This window comes from Hippoglossus hippoglossus, chromosome 5 (genome assembly GCF_009819705.1).
Source record: "Hippoglossus hippoglossus isolate fHipHip1 chromosome 5, fHipHip1.pri, whole genome shotgun sequence".
Classification (NCBI taxonomy): Eukaryota; Metazoa; Chordata; class Actinopteri; order Pleuronectiformes; family Pleuronectidae; genus Hippoglossus; species Hippoglossus hippoglossus.
Window position 1 is genome coordinate 3,348,280 of NC_047155.1, and position 22,459 is coordinate 3,370,738.

Consider the following 22,459-nt stretch of genomic DNA (forward strand, 5'->3'; position numbering starts at 1 on the left):
AAAATTGTAAAAGTCAAAATGTTTATTGGCAGTGCTCCCCCCCTGATGTCACACGTTAAGAGAGGTCAACTGCTCCTCCATAATACCCACTTAGGGATCCAAGAGTCCACTTATGAAGAGGTCAGAGGTCGTGTCCGGATAACGCTCACGTCTGACTGCGTCTTTTCTTTTTGTTTAGCCAGAGCTGAGGAGAGTTTGAGGAGTGAGAAGGTTTCCTCCGATAGGTTTAGGGGACGACTGCGGAAGAATAAATCAGCCCGACAGTAGTTTTTACGTCTGTGTCACGTCCATCATCGGACATCTGGGGCCGCTCCACCCTGCGTGACACGAAATCTTGGTTCCACAAGTGGACATAAATTGTTCTGCTCTTAAAAATAAGAGAGTTTCTACAAGGTTAAATTAACAAATAATTAGATCAGCGTGTATGAAGAGACGGGGTGGGATTACTCACCTTCCAAACAAAGATTCAGAGACTCAGCAGGGATAAGCAGAGTCTGGTTGGAGCAGGATTTTCCATCTCTGATGAAAACTGAGGACGAAAACTTATATTTTTCCTTTAAGCCAAGTAATGTTTGACTGAAACGCTCTGATTCTCTCGAACCTGCTTTTGTCTCTGGTCAAACCAAAACACAATTAATCAGCTGCAACTAATCCAAAAGTGATTCAGACAAAACAAAGAGCACATTACGCCTCTTTTAAAAAAAAGCTTCACACTGGTGACCTGTGAGTTTCCAAATTGAGTTTACATAAGGCACCAAACTTATAAATACTTTCATGTAGATGAAGCGGAACAGTTCCTCGGATCCTCGGGCTCTTCTCTCCAAAACCAAAACATTTGTTGACGCTGCTGACGTAGCTGGAACATTCTTCAGGAGGATCTGACAGGAGCTTGACGTAGAATAATAACATCTATTAAAAGCACTTGTGCCATTTATAAATGCAACATGGAGCATGTTTAAGCTTTGAAAGATTGACCCCCCCCGCCCCCGCAGGAAATTAATTGCAGTCGTTTTTATCCTTTTAAAACTTACATCAATGGGTTATCGGCCTGTTTTTGCATTATAAATCTAGAGAAACATTCTTAAAAGTGAAAAGTTGAAAATCGTCTCATCTACAACTCTGCACTGAACAACTTGCTGGTCCTGCCCCAGCAAGTTTCTCACCGATGTCCGTCCCCTGTCTCACCGATGTCCGTCCCCTTGTTGACACCGACCATCTGAGGGCGGTTAGGGTTGAGGACGGAGATTCGCTTCAGGGACCCGCTAAATGCTCCCGTCTGGAAGGTGAAGCCACGCCAGCCGGACGCTGTCCTGTGGAAACACCGTGAGAGGACCAGGCCCACATATCTGAGCAGGGACTCAGCCAGGTGCTCCACATGCAGCCCGAGTGCTGTAATGGTTTGGACTGGTTGGCCTCAGGTGCACCGCAGCTGAGACCGACTTCTCTGCAACCCGCAGAGCAGCGACTGGCAGAGAACCACCGAGAGCTGAACCTCGTTCTTTGAAAGCTGTTTCGCTTGTTTTCCTTTGAAAGTTCGGATTAATCATTTTGGTTTTTCTCCAGCAGCTTCAGGGGTTTTTTCTCGGTTCGCTGCTCAAGTTTTCTGTTGGAACAATTAATGGTTTTGTTTCTTGTTCTGGCTGCCTACTGTTTGTGATTTGTGATCCATCAGGTGCTGGATCAGGTCCATCCATCCGTCCGTCTGTCCGTCCATCTGTCCGTCCATCTGTCGGTCCCGTCCCATTATCGATAATTACCTCCGCGCAGAAGTTAATGTTTATCGTCCGTGTGTTTGTCAGCACGATCATGCAAAAACAAAAGAGACACGGGCCAAGAACGAACCCTTTAATTTCGGTGCAGCTCCGGGAATTTGTTCTTACTTTGTTTAACAATTTCACCAATTTCCCAGAGAATAATTAACGAGTTTCGATAAAAAGAAAAAGGCTTATTTAGAGGAAGGATATTTAAGAAATGTGGAGCAGCTTGATTTAATTCAAGTGCTATTTAATCCTGCATTTTTCATCTTGCTTTTAAGATCTTTCATTATTACATTATTACATCTGAGAAAGTTATGTTATTATCTGCATTTGTTTGTTTGTTAGTTTGTGCAAAAACTACTGGACCGATTTCCCGGAGTCCCGGTGGGAGGATGTGGTTCGGATCAGGGAAGAACTCAGTGAAACTCGCTGCAGATCCAGGATCTTGTTTTCTTCATTTTCTTAGAAATTGTGAGATAAGGCGTTTTTCAACATTTTTATGATTTGAGAAGAATTCACGACCTTGATGAGGCACATTTACAGTGTTAGCGTGTGTGCAGTTCACATCTGGAGAATTCAAATGTCTTTTAATGAGGGGACTGTTTGGCCTGGACGGAGCTATGAGCTCTACTGAGTGAAATCCTACTTTATTTACTTTTATTCTCTCTTGCACAGTTTTTACTCTGTTATGACTTTGGCTCGACTCTCATAAACATTGAAAGCATACATTGCTTTCATTAACACGGCTGACCTCCACACCTCATTGTTCACTTGTGCTGCTTTTTAGTTTCGGTGAATTAAATTCTCTTAAAGTCTAAAATCTTGGTGGGAGCTTTAGAAATCAGACACAACACGTTTTCCAGTCTTAGTGAATTTTCAGAGTTTCATTTACGTTTCCTTGTGTCCACTGTGTTACCTGAGAAGCGCCTCTCATCATTAGTCGGGAGCCAGAGCCAGTGCCCCTCCGCCTGTAACCTCTATACTCTATTATTTAAATATAGAGATAACGTCAAAACAAAACCCCGATCATGAGAACAGACGATTCAGTGGAAAGAAGTGCAGCCTCGTGCCGAGCGTCTCGCTTTCTGCAGGTATAATCTGATGGAGCCTTTCTGCAGAAAGTGTAAAACGCGTCCTCCTGCTGGCGGCAGCTAGGACACGTTGTCCTGAGCCTCGCTGTTGATCCGGAGCATCCTCAATTTGTTGAAGTGTTAAACGTGTGAGGTGAATTAAGAGGAGACAGAGCAGGAGGGTCTGGTTCTGTTTTATCTGTCGTGAGACTTTCCTTCTTCTCTGAGCACAACAAAGGAGAGAAGATTCCTGTTTGTGAAAGGGCCAAGTGCTTTTTTTCCTTTAAAGACAGAAACAGCAGAAATAAGACTCTTATTGAGTTTGAGTGAGAACATTTTTTTTACCAATGGCACGTTTATAGTTATAATGTTTGTCTAAATTCAATCTGCAGCAAATTACACACATGCAGATAAATCAGTTCCTTAAATGTGCCTTTTTTTTTTTTTGGGGGGGGGTGTTTAATGCCAATTAGCAAGTGTTAGCATGCTAACACACTAAACTAAGTAGACAGAACACTAGTTGAACAGTAGCATGTTAGCATTCAATCCATCAAGGAGGTTATATTTTCAACTCATTACATTTTAGTGTGGATTCAGTGATTTCTTTATAATTTTCTTTGTCGTGACATCAGGCGTTTTTCAACATTTTCGTTGATTCACGGATTTTTATCTATTTATTTTTTGTACGAGGAAAAGCCACCGAGAGCAATCTCTCTTTCTCAAGGACGTCCTATTACCAAACTAAAAAACAGTATAATAATTATAATATAAGTAATAATCCAAAAATATGTGCTACAATCATATAACGAGTAATATAAAGTATTTATATAGCAGCTTTCAAAACAGCCGTTGCTAAGCGCCTCACAATGAGGACAAAACCAAAACAACAACACAAGACATCAAAGGGAAGAAGCAAATCAAAACAATGTCATTTAGAATCAAAGACAGCAAATAAAAATAATTTTACTTCATTAAAAGTTATGGCAAAAGAAAAGCACCAACAAAAAAGAAAAGAAACATGAGCAAAAGCCTCTGGTGTTGTTGTGGTAGTTTGTTGACTAGATGGAAAGGTGTGTTAATGTTTAAAGTATTTAAACATAAAAACAAATGTCTGGCAGAGATGAAAGGAGCAGCAACGATAATTGAAATGGACGAGTTGATGTCAGTGATGGTGGAAAACAGACTGAAGGACTCGGAGATTGAGGTGGAAAGACTGAAAGTTGAAGGAATCACACAAACCTCGTTTTTTTAAATGTTCGATGCAATTTCATCTGTTTGTGTAGACTGTGTTGTTCTGTTGTGTCGTTATATGTTTGTCTTTATGTGAGACGGTGGACGTCTGGGGACAAAGACACATTTCAGAGGAGATTCTGTCAATACATTGCAATCCAATCTAATCTAATATGTGAGTATAGACATATTTAATCATAGTCCAGGATCAGCTGCAGTTATCTGAGACACAGGTTACGTTTGTGTGTCCGGGAGGAAATTCTGCAAAATGCACAAAATCACAAACTGAACTTTCAAATACACAGAAAAAGTGACACAAGCATCAGGGTTTTCTGTGTAAACACCAACAGGAGACAACACTTCACACGAGGGGCTGGTTCACATTTATCTGTCCATCCTCTGCATGATCTGACCTTTCCCATACACCCCCCCCCCCCCCCCCCCCCCCCCCCCCCCCCCCCCCCCCGCCCTGACCCTCTGCAGCACTGGTCCCGCCTCCGGAGCACAGCTCGCAGTATGTCTTCATTATAGGCAGCAGGGCAAGGTACCTCTACTTAGGCACTGATACAAGAGGAAACGCAGGAGAGGGGGGATACAAAGGGGGTTCGCAGAAAGAGGAGAAACGGAAGCAGAGGGAGGGAAACTGAGGCAGGACAGTGAGACGGGGGGGGGGGGGACGAGAAGAAGAGGAAAATAAAAGACAAGATCAGAGGTGAAGGGAGGAGAGGAGCGTGGGGACTTGTGGATCAAAGAGGCTGAGAAATAAAGACGTTGCAGCAAAGAGAGACAGAAGAGAAAGAGGAAGGAGAGCGTCTCAGCGTAGAAAGAAGAGAAGCTGCAGACTGAGCTGGAACCGCAGGTAAGACACTTTCTGACATTGTCTTGTTCAAACAGTTCCAGGAAACGTGGAGACACGAGAGGCTCCAACGCTTAAAGAAATTAGAAACATTCCACTAACTGAGGTCCTCGAGCTTTAATCCTGGACGTCAGAGAGACAGAGGAAAAACATCCTTAGTGAGTTTGTTAAAAAACAACTTTTCATCCTGCCAGCTGCTCTTAAAGGATCCCCCCCCACAGCTGTGGCCTTTAAAGTGCTAATACACAGGTTCATAAAAAAATCTGGGCCTGGTCATAAAAAGACAAATGAATCTGCGTGAGGCTGATCTGTTTGGATCATTTCCACGATGGGACTTCAGCCTGTGTAGACGTCTCTGTGTTTAGTCACAGAGAAAACAGAGCCCGAGCCAGCAGGTAGTAAAACGTCTGCATCAGCGTGACGGCTTATACGAGATCCGCTGTAAATGCCAGTTGGGAGTAAATACACGTCCTCACATCTTAACACAGGTTTACAGCAACATGTGCAGTTAGGAAACGCTCGCGTGTTGTTTTGGATTCTGGTGGAAGCGACGCACCGACGCTGTCAGAGACCGACACGAGAGACAAGTGGTTGTAAGTGAGTTATAACAGGTTGTTAATGTTGTATCGGGTTTCTGAGAAGAGATAAGGTGTTGTGTGTGTGTGTGTGTGTGTGTGTGTGTGTGCGTGTGTGTGAGTGAGGTTTATTCCTCATGGAGCTTTGGTGTTTTGGTTTAACTTGACAGACGCTGAAAAGCACTTGGGCAACAGAGAATGTTCAGTTTCAAGTGAGTTCTGCTGCTGCATGACTCAAATTTTACAATTGAACGTAAGTCTTAAGATTTCATAATTCATCTGTCCTCAACTCCATTTATTTTATTTGCTCTGTGCTTTGATTTCAGAGTTTAGTGAAATGTGCATTTCAACGATTGAAGCAGTTGTAAAGAAAAGTGGTTTTAAGTGTGTTTTAGTAAATGATTAGTATCAATGGCAGGTTTATGACCAGCTATAGGATGCTTTAGTGTGTGTGTGTGTGTGTGTGTGTCTGTGTGTGTGTGAGAGCGTGTTTGTGTGTGTGTGTGTGTGTGTGTGTGAGCGTGTGTGTGGCTCGTTCCCCATGAAGCTGGTTTTGGGATGAACTGGACGGAGGCTGAGAGCAAAGTTCACCCACATGTCAACAATGTAAGTCTTAATATTCCATCAGTAATGTTTTACTAAACTTTAATGTTTGTTTGCGCTATGATTTAACAATTGAAAAGTTATTTGAAAACGTTTGTATATCTACGTCTACTTCTAAAGTCTTTTAATTGTATTTATATTTCCACAAATATCTTTATAATCTTTTAAAACAATTAACAAACAAAATTGTTTTTTTTCTTCCACGGCTTGACAAACCATAAAACTGCAGTCGGATAAAATTCTAACAGAAAGTCAATTAAAGAGTCAATAAAATATTACGTGCTGCATAACCAGTAAAGTTTTATTGATCCCTCGCGAGCGTGAGCGCAAAATTTCAGTTGAAGCTGCTCTCGATTATCACGGTGGTGAGAATATTAAGGGTCTAATGTGTTAATGTGTTAATGTGTTAAATCTTGTTAATCACGTGAAATACTGAGCCACAGTAAACAGACGTCAACATAAACACGTGGGTTTTATGGAGATCATCTCCGGAGGAAATCATCTGTTTACAGCAAAACAACGAGCAGGTTGAAGAAGTCGCTCATTATTATGAAAAGAGTTGAAATGAATTGTTTCCTCCTGATCTCACTTCATTTAAGACTTTATCAGCATAAAGCATTTACAGGTAATGTGATCGGATACATTTACTTATTGTTATAGGTCGTGATGATATGAGAATAAAGTTGCAATTTTACAAGAATAAAGTTGTAACAATATTTAAATATAGTCATAATACTATGATATTGAAGTAATAATATCATGACAGAAAAATTTGAAATGTTGTGTCATGTCAGAGGGAAAATATCAGAACATCAGTTTGTCGCCTGCATTCAAATATTATGTTTATTTATATATTCACAAATAACGAAATATTTCATCTTGTGTCACGTCAGCTCCACGTTAAACGATTGTGTAACAAACTGAGTCTGTTGAGACGAAAGAACCAAAGAGACTCGAGGAGGAGAAACTGTTTGTGAGTTGGACTCTGAGGTTCTCGTGAGTCACATCTGGATCATGATCAGGTTCCGTAGTTTCTCTAGAAACAATCAGTTTGGTTCAAGATCTGGATCCAGGAGTGAAACTCTCCTTGTTCCTTATTTACCTAAAATTTAAAATTCGATTCAATAAATTACAATTTAATTCTTGTAATATTATTACTTTTATCTTAGTAAATGATAAATATCCTGTAATATTATATTTTTGTTCTCAATTACAACACTATTCTCGTAAGTATTTGTTAAATTCTGACTTTAATTTCATAATATTATAACATTTTTTCTCATTAAGTTATGTACTCACACTAGTGTGACTCTGTGGCTTTGTTCTTGTAATATCCTAAGAATTGAAACTTGAAATCTCACAACGTGTTTTTCTCATACATTAGCACTTTACACTTTCTGCGCGACTTGTTTCCTAAAGAACTTCAGAATATGTTGAAGAGAAAACCCAATATCACGATGTGTTCAAAACTAATTCCTAGAGACGCGACTCAATCAAACCTGCTCCAAAGCTTAATGGTTCCTCCTCGTTCCTCCTTCAGTGAAACTGGCTCAGTCGTTTCTACATAATCCTGCAAACAGAGGGACAAACCACAGTGAGACACTTTGAGTTTACGTCTTCAATGGGACCTGATGGGATCTGGAAACCACAGACAAGAGCAGCGGTTTGAAAAAAAGTAGCAACAGACGGACAGACATCATCTCGTGTCTGTGTCAGACTGTAGTGAGCGGATGGCGATAGTCCTGCGTGGGGATGGTGGTGTGTCATGGCGTGAGAGGGAGGGGACATGGATTCTATCACATCACACGGTGAAATTTAACTCTTTTATTTGTTATATATTTTTTAATACCGTCCAACAGAGACCGGTGAGGCTGTTTGAAATATACAAGATCAAATCTGATCAACTAAATGTCTTATTGGCCATAAAACATGTTACATATATTTTTCTTTTAACTTAATGTATTTGCTCAGGGCAAATAAGCTGCGCACAGTTTTATATGGTTAAGAATAAATTACCCCTTTATAAAAATATGAATTTTCACACAATTTTACAAATGTAAATTAATAACGTGTTGTTTGTTGTTGCAAAGTTAAAAAATCCAGGATCTGCAAACATTTAGTTTAGTTCTCCCCTGATTCGTACAAACCTCCGTTCACCAAGTTTTATATTAATCCGTCCTGTAGTTTTTACATATTTCCACCAACTATCTACTTCTATAAAATGTGTAATACAATTATTATGCCATTCATGAAAAAACTATATTAATTTCTTATACACACAAACTGTCTGAACTGCATCTTTGCAAAGATACACTTGTTTTATCATAGTCTGAATATCAAGCCAAACTGAGAGAGGAAAAGTTAACACACATTCCACAACGCACTTAAAACTGCACCTTAGTTTCACAATAAATCCCGATAGCTGGAACTGTAACAACAATAAGAAACGAGCCAACTTGAAGCTTTTTGCACCGACTTCACAAGTAAAGTGAGCAGAGAAAGTTCAGAGCCAGAAAGCAGCTGAATATGTGAATGAGTGTCTGAACAGCTCCTCTGAGAGCCGCCCTGAATAACTGAGCCAGACACGTACTGAGCTTCGTTTCTTATGCGTTCACAACGTCCAATATTATTTAATACACTCACATAAAACACTATTATCATTAAACATATTTTATATATATTTTTAGACACACAGAATTACAACCAACTCCATTTGTAAACCAGCTTTTGCTCCGGGACACATTCACTGTTTCACTTCACTGAGTCTGAATTGTTCTCACATTAACATTTTTCCGGCAGCGGCGAGAGGCGGCAGCTGTTTTCACCAAACGCTCGCTGATCAATCCTCTGTCCTCTGTATGTTTTTGGTGAACGTGTTTTTGAACGAGCTGAAATTACCAGGACTCATTTCTCATTTCTAAAAGTACCTTTTATGGTTTTTCGCTCATAAAACACGGTCGGTTAATCCGACATGAGGTGGAAACATACAGACTTAATTTAACCTTCGAGAAAACAGGTGTCAGACATGAACATCTTTGTTCTGTAAGTGAAAAACATCAGCCGTATATGTGACAGTTATGAAAATACTGTCATTTGTTTCGTTAATTTTTAATAAATAAAATAATAATATAAATTCAACAAAAACAACTGTAGGATTCAAGTTGTTCTTGAATTTTCCATAAACTGTAGTTTACTTATAAATATAAATCTAAATATATGAATATACCGATAAAAGTAAGATCTAATTTGTAATTTTAGGACCCTGTTAATTAATTAACATTTAAGGATTTATTATCAACCTAGAAATATGCAGAGGAGTTTGAGTTTTGTTGCAGTCGAGTCTCCAACAACCTTTACCTCTGTGTAGCCTGAGAGGCACAAAGCAGGGCAGGAAAAAACAAAGAGCTGTGATAATTGAAGTCAGATGAATTTATCTACATTCTGATTGAATCTTATCAAATCTCTGGATTCTGGAAGCTGTACAGTCGTGTAGTTAATGTGGCGGAAGATTGAATCGATCAAATCAGACTGAATAAGAGTGTGACGAATAAAAGAAACGTTTCGAGAAGGGAACGTGACGTTTGTTTCTTCTTATCTCTCCAGGAAAAGAGTGCGATGTTATATGTTGTCGTTATTCAGTCATTTAGTTTGGAGCAGTTGTTCCTTTGTGGTGATTGTTTTCCAACAGCTCGACCACAGGTTCTCAGAGTTCACTCAAATATATTTCAACCTGAAAACAGCCTTGTTAAGTCCCAGTGTATTTTGAGGTCAGTATTCTACATTAAAATAAGACGTAAAATATGATAATGCTAATATTAATGTTTAAAGTAATAACTGTAGGGACGGTTTTAAAGTAAATGTTATTTAAATAAAATCATTAAGAGTTTGAAAATACAAAAAAAGAAATTAGAAACCATTTTGCAACCGGACTGCATCAGTTAACATCAGTAAAACGTTATTTCACAAGTTTTAAAAATTAACCTTCATTCTTATCTTGGATACAAACCTGTGAAACACAGACAGAATCCCCTGCAGAGTCCTCACCCCGTCCTCTGTGACAGCTCCCACTGCTGCAGGTGGGTCGAGGACGTCTCTGAACTGACCTCCTCCGAGCCCCTGACCCTTCAAACAGCCCTTGAGTGACCTTGGTGTGTCGTGAATTAAGGACAAAGCTAAATGTCCTCACTTCGAAAAGGTCCAACGGCCAAACTGGTCCTCACAAAGTACACAACACACACAATCACGAGGTGAAAACAATACGCTTCACACAGGCCTGTGTGTGAGCGTGGAGCCAGATTCAGTTTTAAGATTTAAAAACAAAACCTCATGGGTTCAGTGCCGACTTCCATGGTGATGGAAAGGACTGAAAACTGTTTCCAAATGAGAACCGGGCCACCGGGGCGCTCTGATGTTGTTCCTCCTCTGCGTGTGGGTCCAGAGTTTCAAACAGACTAAGCACAGCTGAGCGTTTCCCTGGGTTTGCGTTTTATCGGCTTACCACACACCGGGCCTGAAGTTTAATGAACGTTTTGGTTGATGTTAGCGTTCAGGTACGCAGAGAGTCAGGGGGTTAGTCAGTGGAGAAGTGATGTTGTGGGAAACGACGTGAAAATAAACCGTTGTTTGCTCAGATCGGCCGACAGACGAGCCTCGGATGTTTTAAGTGCAGCCCTCATTCGTGGAATTTATGACGTTACCATATTTATCATGAATTTAGCTTGAATTATCTGAGGTTTAGCGACTCATGAGTATAAAAATGTTTTTCCTTTGATTCTTATTATTAGCAAGACTATGAGGAAAAACAGCGGTTTGATCGTCAGAACTACCACTTGAGTTGAAAAGCGGAACCATCTGTTTGTCCGTGTTCTGCTTCCAAGATCTGTGTTCACCTACTTTCTTCACTTTAATCTAATAAAAGTGCATCTAATCCGACAGAAGTATGCAGTGCTTGGACGCAGCTGCGATCCCTTTCCGCCTTTAAATCTGCAGCGTATAATTGGGGCTAATGATCCTCAATTTTCGAATAACGCAGATGATTTTATTAGTGGAAAACATTGATGCATCGCTATGGAATTTCACCATTTCCAACACAGTCAGCAACAAACAGGGTTCGTTAGAGAGGACGTGTGTAAATGCACACACTTGCTGTGCTCTCAAACTGGGTCTGATATATATATATAAACATTCACCCATGCGTCCATTAGCTGTAACACTTGTCCTTTGAGGGTCGACCGGGGGGGTTGGGGTTGGGTGGTGGTGGTGGGGGGGGGGCTGGAACTAGAGGTGGGATCCACCAGGGGCAGGTTGACCGTCTGTCTTAGGGCTGACACTGTGAGAAAAACAACAATTCATGCTCACAATTATTACCTCCGCCCAGAAAGTTGTGATTTCACCCCCGTCCATTCGTTTGTAGGTGGGTTTGTGTGTTTTTTTAAACAAACAATACAACAAACAATGAAACTTGATGGAAGGATGTGGTGTAACAACAAGATTGTGTCATTCTGGATCAAGGGGCAGATACAAGATTTATAACATTGCAAGATTTGGCATTTTACAAGGTTTTCACCTAATTTCACAGGAAATAATTGATGGATCTTTATCAAACAAATGTGTCCAAGCGTCTTTGACGAAGGCCAAATTGTGATGGTGAGACAATTGGGTCAGATCATCACCATAACGGCAGGTCACTGCATCCTGAGGTCGTTCCGTGTGCCGAAACATGAAAGAAAGGGGCGTCGGCATATGGACAAGTGGCTTGGAAGATGTGTTTGATTTGTTTGACCAAAATTTCAGACATGTCAGAAATCCATTTGACCGACAAAAGCTGAAATTTGGTCCGACCCTCGAAGGAAAGAGTTGATCTGTTGATTGGCTGAATGGTTGTTTGTCTAGATATCAGCGCTGCAATACGACCTGTCCAGGGCGTCTGGCCCAATGTCTACTGGGATCGGCTCCACTACCCCCAACAGAAAGGTGATATAGGTAGAAGGTGGATGTATCATGTGCATCCTTTACCTGGGGAGGGGGTGGCAGCAGGATGGAGGGAAGGGCAAGCTGGCATCAGTGGTGTGTGATGTTCTGGGTGCTCCAGGAACTTTGTGCGTCCATGTGGATGCAACTTCGACACGTATACCTCCAACCTAAACAGACCAAGTAAGGCAACACTATCCCCTCACGGCAGTAGCCTCTCGGAGCAGGATCAAAAGCTCTGGGCCACTTCTAAATTTATTCAGGAATGGTTTGAGCAACACGACAAAGGGTTCAGGGAGCTGCCAAATTCCTCAGATCTCAATCTGATCGAGCGGTTGAATTTTCTAAACTGTCCTAAACCTGCAACTCCTTCCAGGTTTTAAATTCGGCACTGATGTCTGGTCATGGTTTTTTAGAGACATTAATTCAGACACGCTGGGTTGTTCAGGAGAACGCGGGGGGGGGGGGAAACACGGCAGAATCCTTTATTGTCGAAGTATGTTTACACACTCGGGAAATTTGACCTCTGCCCCTCGCCCATCTGCGAGCACACTGGGTCGTGAGATGAGCAGCTCCTCTTGGACTTTCTCAGCTCGCACACATGGCTCCGCTCACGGACTCCCTCACACAGACAGTTCTGATCTCTGCTGGGAGCGTTCCTCCTGTTTTTAGAAAAAGATCGACTGCACCCGAGCCGCCCGGGTTCATGGATGTTAAATTTTCCACAGTGTCTCATTGTCTTCACACGTATGACGGATCGCCCGAGACACCTGCGTCACTTTGGACACGGATGTGCCGATTTCCAAGCTGTGGCACCCCCTGCAGTTTTGATTGTGTGGTGCCTCAATAGATTTCAGTTGTTTTTAAATGTTTTGATTCATTTTTATCATTTTAACCCCAGTGGTTTACCCTAGTATGAACATTATAATCAGGCCAAATGTTTCCTCCTGAATCCTCCAGCTCCGATGTTCCCTGAAACTTTAAAAGGGTCGAGACATTGAACTTGGAGTTTTTTATTCTTTCAGCTGCTCCTGTTTTTTTTTGGTTGAGTTCCATTAATTTCTCAGAGGCATTGAACTCTACTACTCCTCAAGTTTCTCAGCACATATTTCCATAACCCAGATTACTCCTTCTCCTTCCAGTTTGATCATTTAAAAACACATTATATATTGATGTATGTGTATTGAAGCGTGTGTATGATGTGTTTGGTTGAGTGGACATGAATGGGCCTTTTTTACTTCCTTTCTTTCTTCTTTTTATCTTTGTATTCCTTTTAATATATTTCATTAAATTTTTATATTTAGATATTTTGTTTATTTATCTCCAGACGGTCACATAAGGAAAAATAAGACTTTCATTAAATATATCACTTCTTAGTTCTGCATATGACAGTAAAAACTGAATTGTTGAAATAGTTAGTTGCAGAATTTGATGATTCCACTGCTGAAGTTTAAAAAGATAATACACAAAAAATAGTTTTATAATTTTTCTATCCCCAAAACTCTCAGAATTATGGACCCTTTCACATTTATTGACCTGCCGACCACAGATATCATATTTATTACATCTGCCGAGGACGTTATGTTTTCACCTTTGTTTGTTGGTTTTGTTTGTTTTTGAGCAAGATTACACAAAAACTACAGGACAGATTAGAAGGAAATAACATTTTTCACTTTCTATTACATTGTAAAATTGTTTTATTTAATTTTTTTGGCATTTAAATTAATTTTCCAGGAATAATTGATTGATCTTGATGGAAAAACCAAGCACATTTAGGGGACCGATATTAATGAGTGTGTGAATTTGGTGCAGAACCAAATAAAAATCTGGATCTAGTGAATTTAAATGTGGTGTCATAAGGGGACTGGTGAACATGTGAGCTCTACCCATGTTCTTTTACATATAATTACAGTTATTGTTCTATTTTCTCTGCTCAGGATCCATTGTTTCTTCCTTGTAAATCAAAGTCATCATGAATTCAAACATAAAAACCCCAGGGGGCCTTAAAACACCTTCCATCACCATCAGAGCAGCCATCTTATTTCTCCTGCTTGTGATGAAAGTGTGAACTCCAGACATTAGGTCCAGTAACAAACTCCATTATGCTGATAAACAGTTGAATAAACAGGGAGAAGCTCAGTCAGATATTCATTCGCCTGGTTCGACGCTGAAACGCTCAAGTAGCAAAAAACTGAAACCATCTACATGCAGCTTTGACAATATATTAAAAGTCCTTTTGAAAATAAGTAATCTGATGCCTTTATTCAATCGAGCTTGCTGAGAGAGACGGGAGATGTGGGGGGGGGGAGTTGGCGGTTGACATGCAGTAAATGACCCGGCCAGCCGGGAGTTGGGAGTTAATCATTGGAGCAGCGAGGCATGTTCCCCACAACGTTTAAGACTTCACTTGTGAAACCACAACTCAAACAATAAGTTGGACACGTTTCAACTTGGTTCTCAGGCTAATCATGGCACCGAGGCAGACATTGTAAAAGTACTCACTGACATCAGGATCCGTGCAGATGCCAAAACAGCTTCAGGGTCGGTGCTACTCGACCCGCGTGCTGCTTAACGTGTTTTTTTTAAAACGGCATAAGAGGAATCACATTGGGCTGTCGGGAATCTGGTTTTCTTTCTTTCTGTCTGGCAGAGAGTTGAGTTAAAATCCGTGATAACGTCACCTCCAAAATAACCTGTGGGCTTCCTCATCGTTCTGAACTCCTGTACGCATCAAACCAAAAGGACGTCTGTTTTCATCGTTATGCTGATGACACACAACTTTATGTGGCGGTGTCTCGTGATGATGTCACATTTTGGGAGGTTTTCTACATCCAAATGCAGAAAAGGCAGGTAGATTAAAAAAGATTATATTACTCCAAAGGTCAAAAATATCTTCGTCAAGACGAGAACACAAAAATTAGGCCAGTAGGTGGCAAGAAAGCAAACACGTAAATAGACCTCACAGTGCAAACCAAACGTAGAGCGACCGGTTTACAGACACATTGTTGTTGTTGTTTCTGTTGCATGTGGAAATTTGGAAGGCCTTTAAAAAGTCTCCGTTTTAGTGACTTTTGATGACAGTTACGTTTGAGGCTCGAACACAGAGTGAAAAGTTTGATTAAATATCTGCATTAGTGTCGACAGAGCGAGAAAACACACGAGTGGCAGCGGTAATCGAACGCAAGTGTGTGGACGTCTCCAAACTCAGATCTCAGATTTTAGTAAAGCTCAGAGAGAAAATTGGTCACACGGTTGTTTCCAAATCTGCTCTTTATCACTTCAAAAACAAACTGACATTTCAGTAAAGGAAAAAAGGATTCATGCTTTTACACTGAGCAGACTCGGCTAATGTAAAACTCTCCGTCGATCCAAAAGTGAGCTACAGACGATCCAGAGGTCTGCGGCGGCAGAAAGAGAGAACACACAGCACCGGGTTTAAAGCCCTCGCCATCGGTCACCTGCCAGCTTCTATAATGACTTGTACTTAAAGTCGACTTTCTCAGAGTTTGAACCAGGACGAGTTGTTGTGGCTTTATCGTGTTTTTAGAGTTGATGAGGCAGCTTTTATTGAAGAGTCTCCCCGAGGAGCGGAGAGCAGCTGGCGGTTTGTAAAACTTAATATGTAAACCTCCTCAGCCTGGCTTTGGATTAAGTTTGTTTTACGAACATTTATCTGGTATTTTGTTATTGTGTTTGTGTTGTTAGATGTTTTTCTGGATTTTACACATGTTTTCCTGGCTAACGTTTTGTCAAACCTTTATCTAATTGTGTAATTGTGCTGGTGTGCGGTGGTCTAACTTTACTTGTAGATAACTTTTCTATACAAGTAACAAAGTGCTTCACAATGAACAATATAAAAGTCACAAACAACAATAATACAGGTAATACTAAAAATACGGATAACAGCAATAGACATCACATGATAAAAGCTTTTTTATAGAGATGCTGAATATTTAAAATCTTTTAAAACATCTTTCTTTTCATTATAAAATAAATGTGTTTACGTCAATAATTATTTGGATTCAAAATAAACATATGAGACAAAACCTTAAGACTCAACAGATACCTTGGAATCTTTTAGAGATCAGGACTTTACTGGACTGATTTCCAGTATTTTAGAAAGAAAGCTGGTTCGAGTATTTGATGTGAATCATGTGCTTTGCAGTCACCACATCTCGACCCAACCAAACACCTGCAGGAGATTTTAGACAGCACTCTCCATCACAAGCATCAAAACACAATATGATGGAATATCTCTCGGCGGAGCGGTGTTCATCCCTCCAGTAGAGTTCCACAGACGTGTAGAATCAAGGCCAAAGTGCATTGAAGCTATTATGTTGGTATTTAAGTTTTTCTTACAGATATTATCATAAAAACTGCCTCACAAAAAACCCCACAACCAGTCAATGCAAAAAAGGAACAAGAGGAACAATCAAACAAGATACAATGTTCAGGATTAAAACAGGATATGTCAGATATTTCCACAGAACTTTTACGAAATTGTAGTGTAGGATTTAGTGGCATCTAGTGGTGAACGTGCAACTAACATGAATACCCCTCACCTCAACCTTCCCTTTTAAGTATTTAGGAGAACCGGACTGTCTATAGAGATGGACGACACGTCTCCACTTCCTCCCACTATCCAGAAAAGAATCCAAAATATAACGGATAGAAAAACAGCCGTCTTTCTCCAAACACGTCATTTGGAGACAAACTTCTCGTAGCGATCAGGGGACGGAGCCGCAGTAGTGAAGCTCCATCACAACATGTTAATCCAAGCAAACCAATCATCATACGGATTGTATGGAGGATGGATTAATGACCTGTACTAGCCACCAGGGGACAATCAAAATATGTGGCTTCACTTTTGGGCAGCTGTCATCGTCGTCCATCTTTATTTACCAGTGTGTGATTGGTCCCTTGTTGGCTACCGTAGAAACCTGGTGGTACAAATGGCTGTCTTAGTGGAAGAGGACCCACTTCCTATGTGCAGTAGATGAGGACTTATTATAAGAAAATTAAAACAGACAGATGATAACATCATATGTCCCTTTAAATGTTACATACTGGACCTTTAACAAAAGCTTAAGACTTCCATCATGTGTGGGTCCAACAGCAGAAGCGTCATCACTGGAACCAGCTGATCAGTGGATGAAAAGGGCTTTTTGATAAATAAAGTATTTAGGCCTTAAATCTCTTCTCTAAAGAACCCTAATGGAGGCATGTCGACTGTGGTAGATCAAAGGACCATTTGGGAGCAATTAAAAGTAAGTTGCAGAAGAACTTTTAAAGAGGTAATTATCATAACTTGTGTTCTTTTCTTATTGAACACATTATCATACCATCAGCTGATCTGTGAGCTAAACGTCTGCCCACCTCCCACTTTGGTTTCTAAAAATACAACAAAGGCAACAAAAGGTCGTTGCTGCTGTGTGGCTCCGGGAAAGTGTGAAATCAGATTGAATGCTACAGTTGTAATGGAATAAACCTGTGACACGATGAGTGTATTGAACGTATCATTTATTGCCAGTAGGAGAAAGCCAAAGCAGAAAATATTTGTTTCTACCTTTTCGCTGCCAATTCTCAGCAGCTGCATCCAACATCAGAGTTTATTTCAATTCTCGCTAAGACCTGCTGCCACCAGCACGAGCTGAGGGGGAAGAACCACTGATGAAGCCTGAGGCCGCGGCAGCATCGCACGACTGTCAGGGAACAGGAGAACGTGGTTATTTGCAATGACAATTTGAGAAGCGTTGTGTTACATTCGCAAAGAAACATCGGGGACCGGTTATTTCTCTTAACAAAGGACCACCTGGCATTTATTATGTGGGATTTTGCGGATGGCAACACATATTGGAGCGATTGAAAAAGCAACAGAAGTCTGTTACTGTAAACTGTTACTGTAAGCCGGCTTCCAACAGTCAGAGCAAACAAACAGTTGAGGCGATGCTGAGGGCGAGCGAGCAGAGACGCATCTCACACGGTGCCGACACAAGACATTCACGTCTTTGTGTCGTTACATGAAACATCTCCATACCAGAATAAATTGAGCCTCTTATTTCCTAAAATAAAAGTTTGTATTGTCCCTTTTTTTCGTTCCAGGGAAAGATGCACTCCTTCCTGCTGCTCGGCTGTTTTGTCCTCGCCACCACAGAGTACTTCCTGGGCTCTGCCCACATGATCCCCGACGAGAGACTCTCCACCAATAAGGTCGTTGTGTCGAACATCGTGTCTCAAAGCCTCGACATGGGCTCACCCCCTGTCGTTATCGTTGGTATGTTTTATTTTATTTTCTGAAAAAGTCTATTAATTTAACTGTAAATAAAGATGGACAACATGAAGCCAAATTCGCAAAAAATGAAGCCAAATCATTTCGAATTGCAGAACAAGTCTTATGACAATGTATCAGAAAGACTTTGGCTTTATTTCTGGACAGTGGGAGGAAGTGGAGAGGCGTCGTCCATCTTTATATCTTTATATATATATATATGTAGGGCTCAGTATTTACATTTTCTAATGTTCTCTTTCAGAGTTACCCAAATCAGTCAAGAGCAAGAGAAAGAAACAAAAGAAGGTGAGCACACAACAAACCCTGACAGCATGTGATTGTGTTTATTGTAAAAATGTTGCAAGCATTGTTTTATTATTTGTAAAGTAAATCAACATGTGTAACAAAATGACCATAATTCAAAAGGTCTGCTTATCAGCTTTTTCCATCTTGAGATGCAAATGAAAGTCCACCTGTTGAGTTGAGATTATTTTACCACACAAAATAAATCTCATGGTCCAAACTTATTTCTTGTTCTTTCACAATCTTCTGTTTTCATATTGTGAATATTGTTGTGTATGTGTAATGAAGACAGGGACACAGGGAAAAGGAGCAGAGAGAGAAAAGCCGACTGATGCATTGAAGTTACTTTAGTCAAAGAACAAAAACTGGCTTCCGTGCAGAAGGATGTAAAACAAAGAAGAACTGGAATTCAAGCAGGAAATCAAGCGTCAGGCAGCAAAACACATGGAAGAACTTAGGAATCAGTTCAGGAAAACTAAACACAAACTGAAGAGGAAGCGTAAAGTCCGAAGTTGATCATGAAACGATGTGCAGGCGTGGGGAGAGGAGGTTAACCCTGATGAGAAGTGGGAACAGGTGCAAAAAATCCAGCTGAGATTTGGGAGGAAAGTCTGGAGAGAAATGAGGAGAATAAAAAGTCCTCTCCTCTGTGACCTTGATGGTAAAAAACTATTTTTAATTTATAACACGTGGACGATAAAGTACAATGACAAACTCAACGGTGTGGACCTAAAATTCAAGGGAGGTTTCCTGTCCCGTCCGAAAAGAATCAAAGATCCCTCGAAAACAATGTTTTCAGTTTCACACAGGTCACATTTAACCATCAACTACTCAGCCGATGGAAAAGCAAAGTAGATCTTGTATAAAATAAAAACAAAATGCAAATAGCGATCCTAGAGTTTCCTGGCCTGAGCAATTTTGGCTCTTTACCTTTTTTCTTGGTGCAGCTTGATTGGGTTTACGGGGAATGTTGTGCCATTCTGGATTTAAATACATTTGTTAGGTAAAGTTAGTGTTTTTAGTTTTGTGAAACCCAGGTTTACCCATATGTTTCAGTGTAGAAGAGGTGCTAGATACTTTCAGGTCATTTCACTCCGTCAGGAACCTTCCTAAGAAAGTTTAACGAGGAAGGTAAACCGGGTAGATTCTGACAATATTGTACCTAATTTGAAATATCTTTTATCTGTAGTTTGACGATCTAGTACGAACACCAACCGCTTCCAAAGTTTGATCACGTGTATTGTTTCTCTTTCTTTCCGTCAGAAGAAATTTGCGAAGCGGCCGCCTCCCCCTGCGAACTGCGTTCCCTTGAGGGGAAGCTGTAAATCCTCCGGCAACGTGTGCTGTGATTTCTGTGCCTTCTGCCAGTGTCGGCTCTTCAGAACTGTGTGTTTCTGTCGAATGGGCAACCCTCGCTGCTGAGGGGCCGCCGGCGTGCAGCCCGACCCGGCTCCACGCTCACAGAGCAGAACTTCATGCTGCAGCAGGCTACGGGAAGTGAGGGGAGTCACTTCTGGGTTTGGTCCATGATTTGTAACTCTGCCTTGAGTCTACTGCATGAAAGCACTTTATCACAGAGGACTGCAGCACAGTGAACGTTCCCGAAAAAACTGCGACAGGGTGTAACGCTTGTAGCACTGCAATGAAACTCATCAATAAAATGTTTTAAACGAGTCTTTATTTCACTTTGAGCTTTTAGCATGCATAGATAGAGTATATGATCAAACCATTTTGTATATTGCTTTATTTTTTACACAGAAATCCATGAACGTACGGTAACTTTCTTTTGTGAGTATCAGACATTTTTATAAACCTTTGTAAGAATAAAGTCCTTCACTATGTTTTCAACGACAGTGTTTTTTGTCCTTTTTTAGCCAACATGGCAAAAATAATAATGGATGTTTATTTCAACAAAGCTCGACTCAAGTGTCTGACTTCCCTCGAATCGGCTGTGGGTCGTTACTTCAGACAGAAATCTTTAAAAACAAATCGAACATATAAAGTTTCCTTTCTCAAGACGGGTGAGTGAATTCCCAAACTTGCCGGGCACTGTAATTATTTGCTTCTCAAGCAAAGAGGAAACTGTGTATTTGTTGGGGACTATTTTCAGAGGTGGATTTACACACAATTGTTGCCTTAGTATTTCTAGAGGCTGCACTGTGTACGTGGGAGTCAGTCAAAATAAACTGCACTGCGTAATTTCATGGTAGTGACGGAACATTTGATCCAGTGTAAATTGATTAAATGCTCCGTTTTGGGGAAATAGTGGAAGCACGACACAGAGTAAAGAACAGATTATGTCAACGATTGGAAACTGCCTCAGGGAAACTCTTACAACAGACAAAACTAATCACATAAATAGTTGAATATACCTAGAAAATAGCTTAAACTGTTTTCATAATACAGAGATACGTACTGTAATACGTCTAAAGAGCTAATACACTTGTTAGCGCTGATATGTTTGATTTAAAGTGTTACTTTCTACATGCAGCTGCATAATGTGCCTGCTGTTCACGTGCTTGTGCATCAGAGTTAGAAGAGTGGGCCTCGGAGAGCAATCCCCATCTGCAGCTTGTGTCTGAAGCATGTGGGATGAATGGAGCCGACCGAGGGAAGATCACAGCCTTCACCTCTTTTGACTAATGAAGATATCAAATATCTACAGGGGTTAAGTCCTTGGTTTATAGTGAATACTGCACAGCCCTGAGTGTTACGGTTAGCCCTGACCCTGACCCAGTGTTGAGGAGCCAACGCCCACAAAGAATGACTCCTCTCTCAATTGATTTCAGCGAGTGTTTAACCTGGGGGGGGTTAGGGTAGAGACTGATTAAAGCCCAGCACCTGGAGTTTGGAGCTGATGAAGTCGTGTGGGTCTGTCGGTGCTGCCGGACACTGTGCAGGCTCAACAACAGGCAAACTGAACATGTCCATCTGAACATTGGATTAACGATCACAGACCACTCGCTCCAATATCTTTCACAACAGAAGTCAGATCGACTCAGGAAAAAGAACAGCAGATTTAAAACATGCAGGAACTTCGCATCGCCTGAGAGACCACATCTGAACACAGAGCAGAGCTGGTTGGCTCAGCACCTGGAAGAGAACGCAGACACATGGTCCTGCAGCCTTCCTGTTGTTCTGTCTGCAGAGCAGAGCTTGAGCCCGAGGGACGGAGAGCTCTCTGCTTCTCTCGGTGGTTCATCTGACCTCCAGTCTTATCAGGAATAGAATTTACTCAACTGATCTGGGAGAAGGGAATCTTCATCCTGTACTGTCCTTGTACCTGTACCCACTAGTGCTCTGTAGACCTTCATCCTGCTGTGATCCGACTGACTGGGAACAACGAGGATGAACTGGATATTGATGCCGAAAGAAAAACATTTTGTTAAACGTCTCCATCATGTAATGATCACGTCTTTTTCTACTAGTAGGAGCCTGTAAAACTTTATGAAGTCCGTCAAAGTGCAAAAAGGTGATTTCACAAAGTCAAATGTTTTGTGGTGGAAACTGTAGCATCAGATTAAACTTTTAGATTTAGGCAACTGATATATATTAGTTAGCGGTAAGATGCTGCTATTCAATATTTTTGGGTTAGAAATTACATTGTTTTATCAATCAGGGTAAATGAATCCATCATTGGTAACATTTAGTTTCATTATTGTAGGTTCACGTTAAATTTCTTCTGGACCTTCATGAACTTTCTCGTGATGTAAATTGATCCATCAACAATTAACACAACTTTAAAACTGTTTAGCTCATTATAGTTTTTTATATATATCGGCTGTGTAGGTGATTTTCATGGCAGATATTATGTCAACAACTTTCTC

General features: G+C 40.8%; 1 protein-coding gene across 1 annotated transcript; it reads left to right on the top strand.

Annotated features, from left to right (window-relative positions):
• The first annotated feature begins 4,580 nt into the window (after nucleotides 1–4,580).
• On the top strand, nucleotides 4,581–20,531 carry asip1 (agouti signaling protein 1). Its single transcript, XM_034586542.1, has 4 exons — nucleotides 4,581–4,916; nucleotides 18,164–18,335; nucleotides 18,592–18,635; nucleotides 19,896–20,531. Exons 2-4 carry the CDS (start codon nucleotides 18,170–18,172, stop codon nucleotides 20,052–20,054), a joined length of 369 nt encoding a protein of 122 aa, XP_034442433.1. The 5' UTR covers nucleotides 4,581–4,916; nucleotides 18,164–18,169; the 3' UTR covers nucleotides 20,055–20,531.
• Nucleotides 20,532–22,459: the final 1,928 nt, after the last annotated feature.

Excerpts from the sequence above, each read along its gene's own strand:
- asip1 (XM_034586542.1), top strand. The coding sequence starts at position 18,170 with ATGCACTCCTTCCTGCTGCTCGGCTGTTTTGTCCTCGCCACCACAGAG. Across the intron at positions 18,336-18,591 it reads ACCCCCTGTCGTTATCGTTG|AGTTACCCAAATCAGTCAAG; the intron begins GTATGTTTTATT and ends GTTCTCTTTCAG. Across the intron at positions 18,636-19,895 it reads AGAGAAAGAAACAAAAGAAG|AAGAAATTTGCGAAGCGGCC; the intron begins GTGAGCACACAA and ends TCTTTCCGTCAG.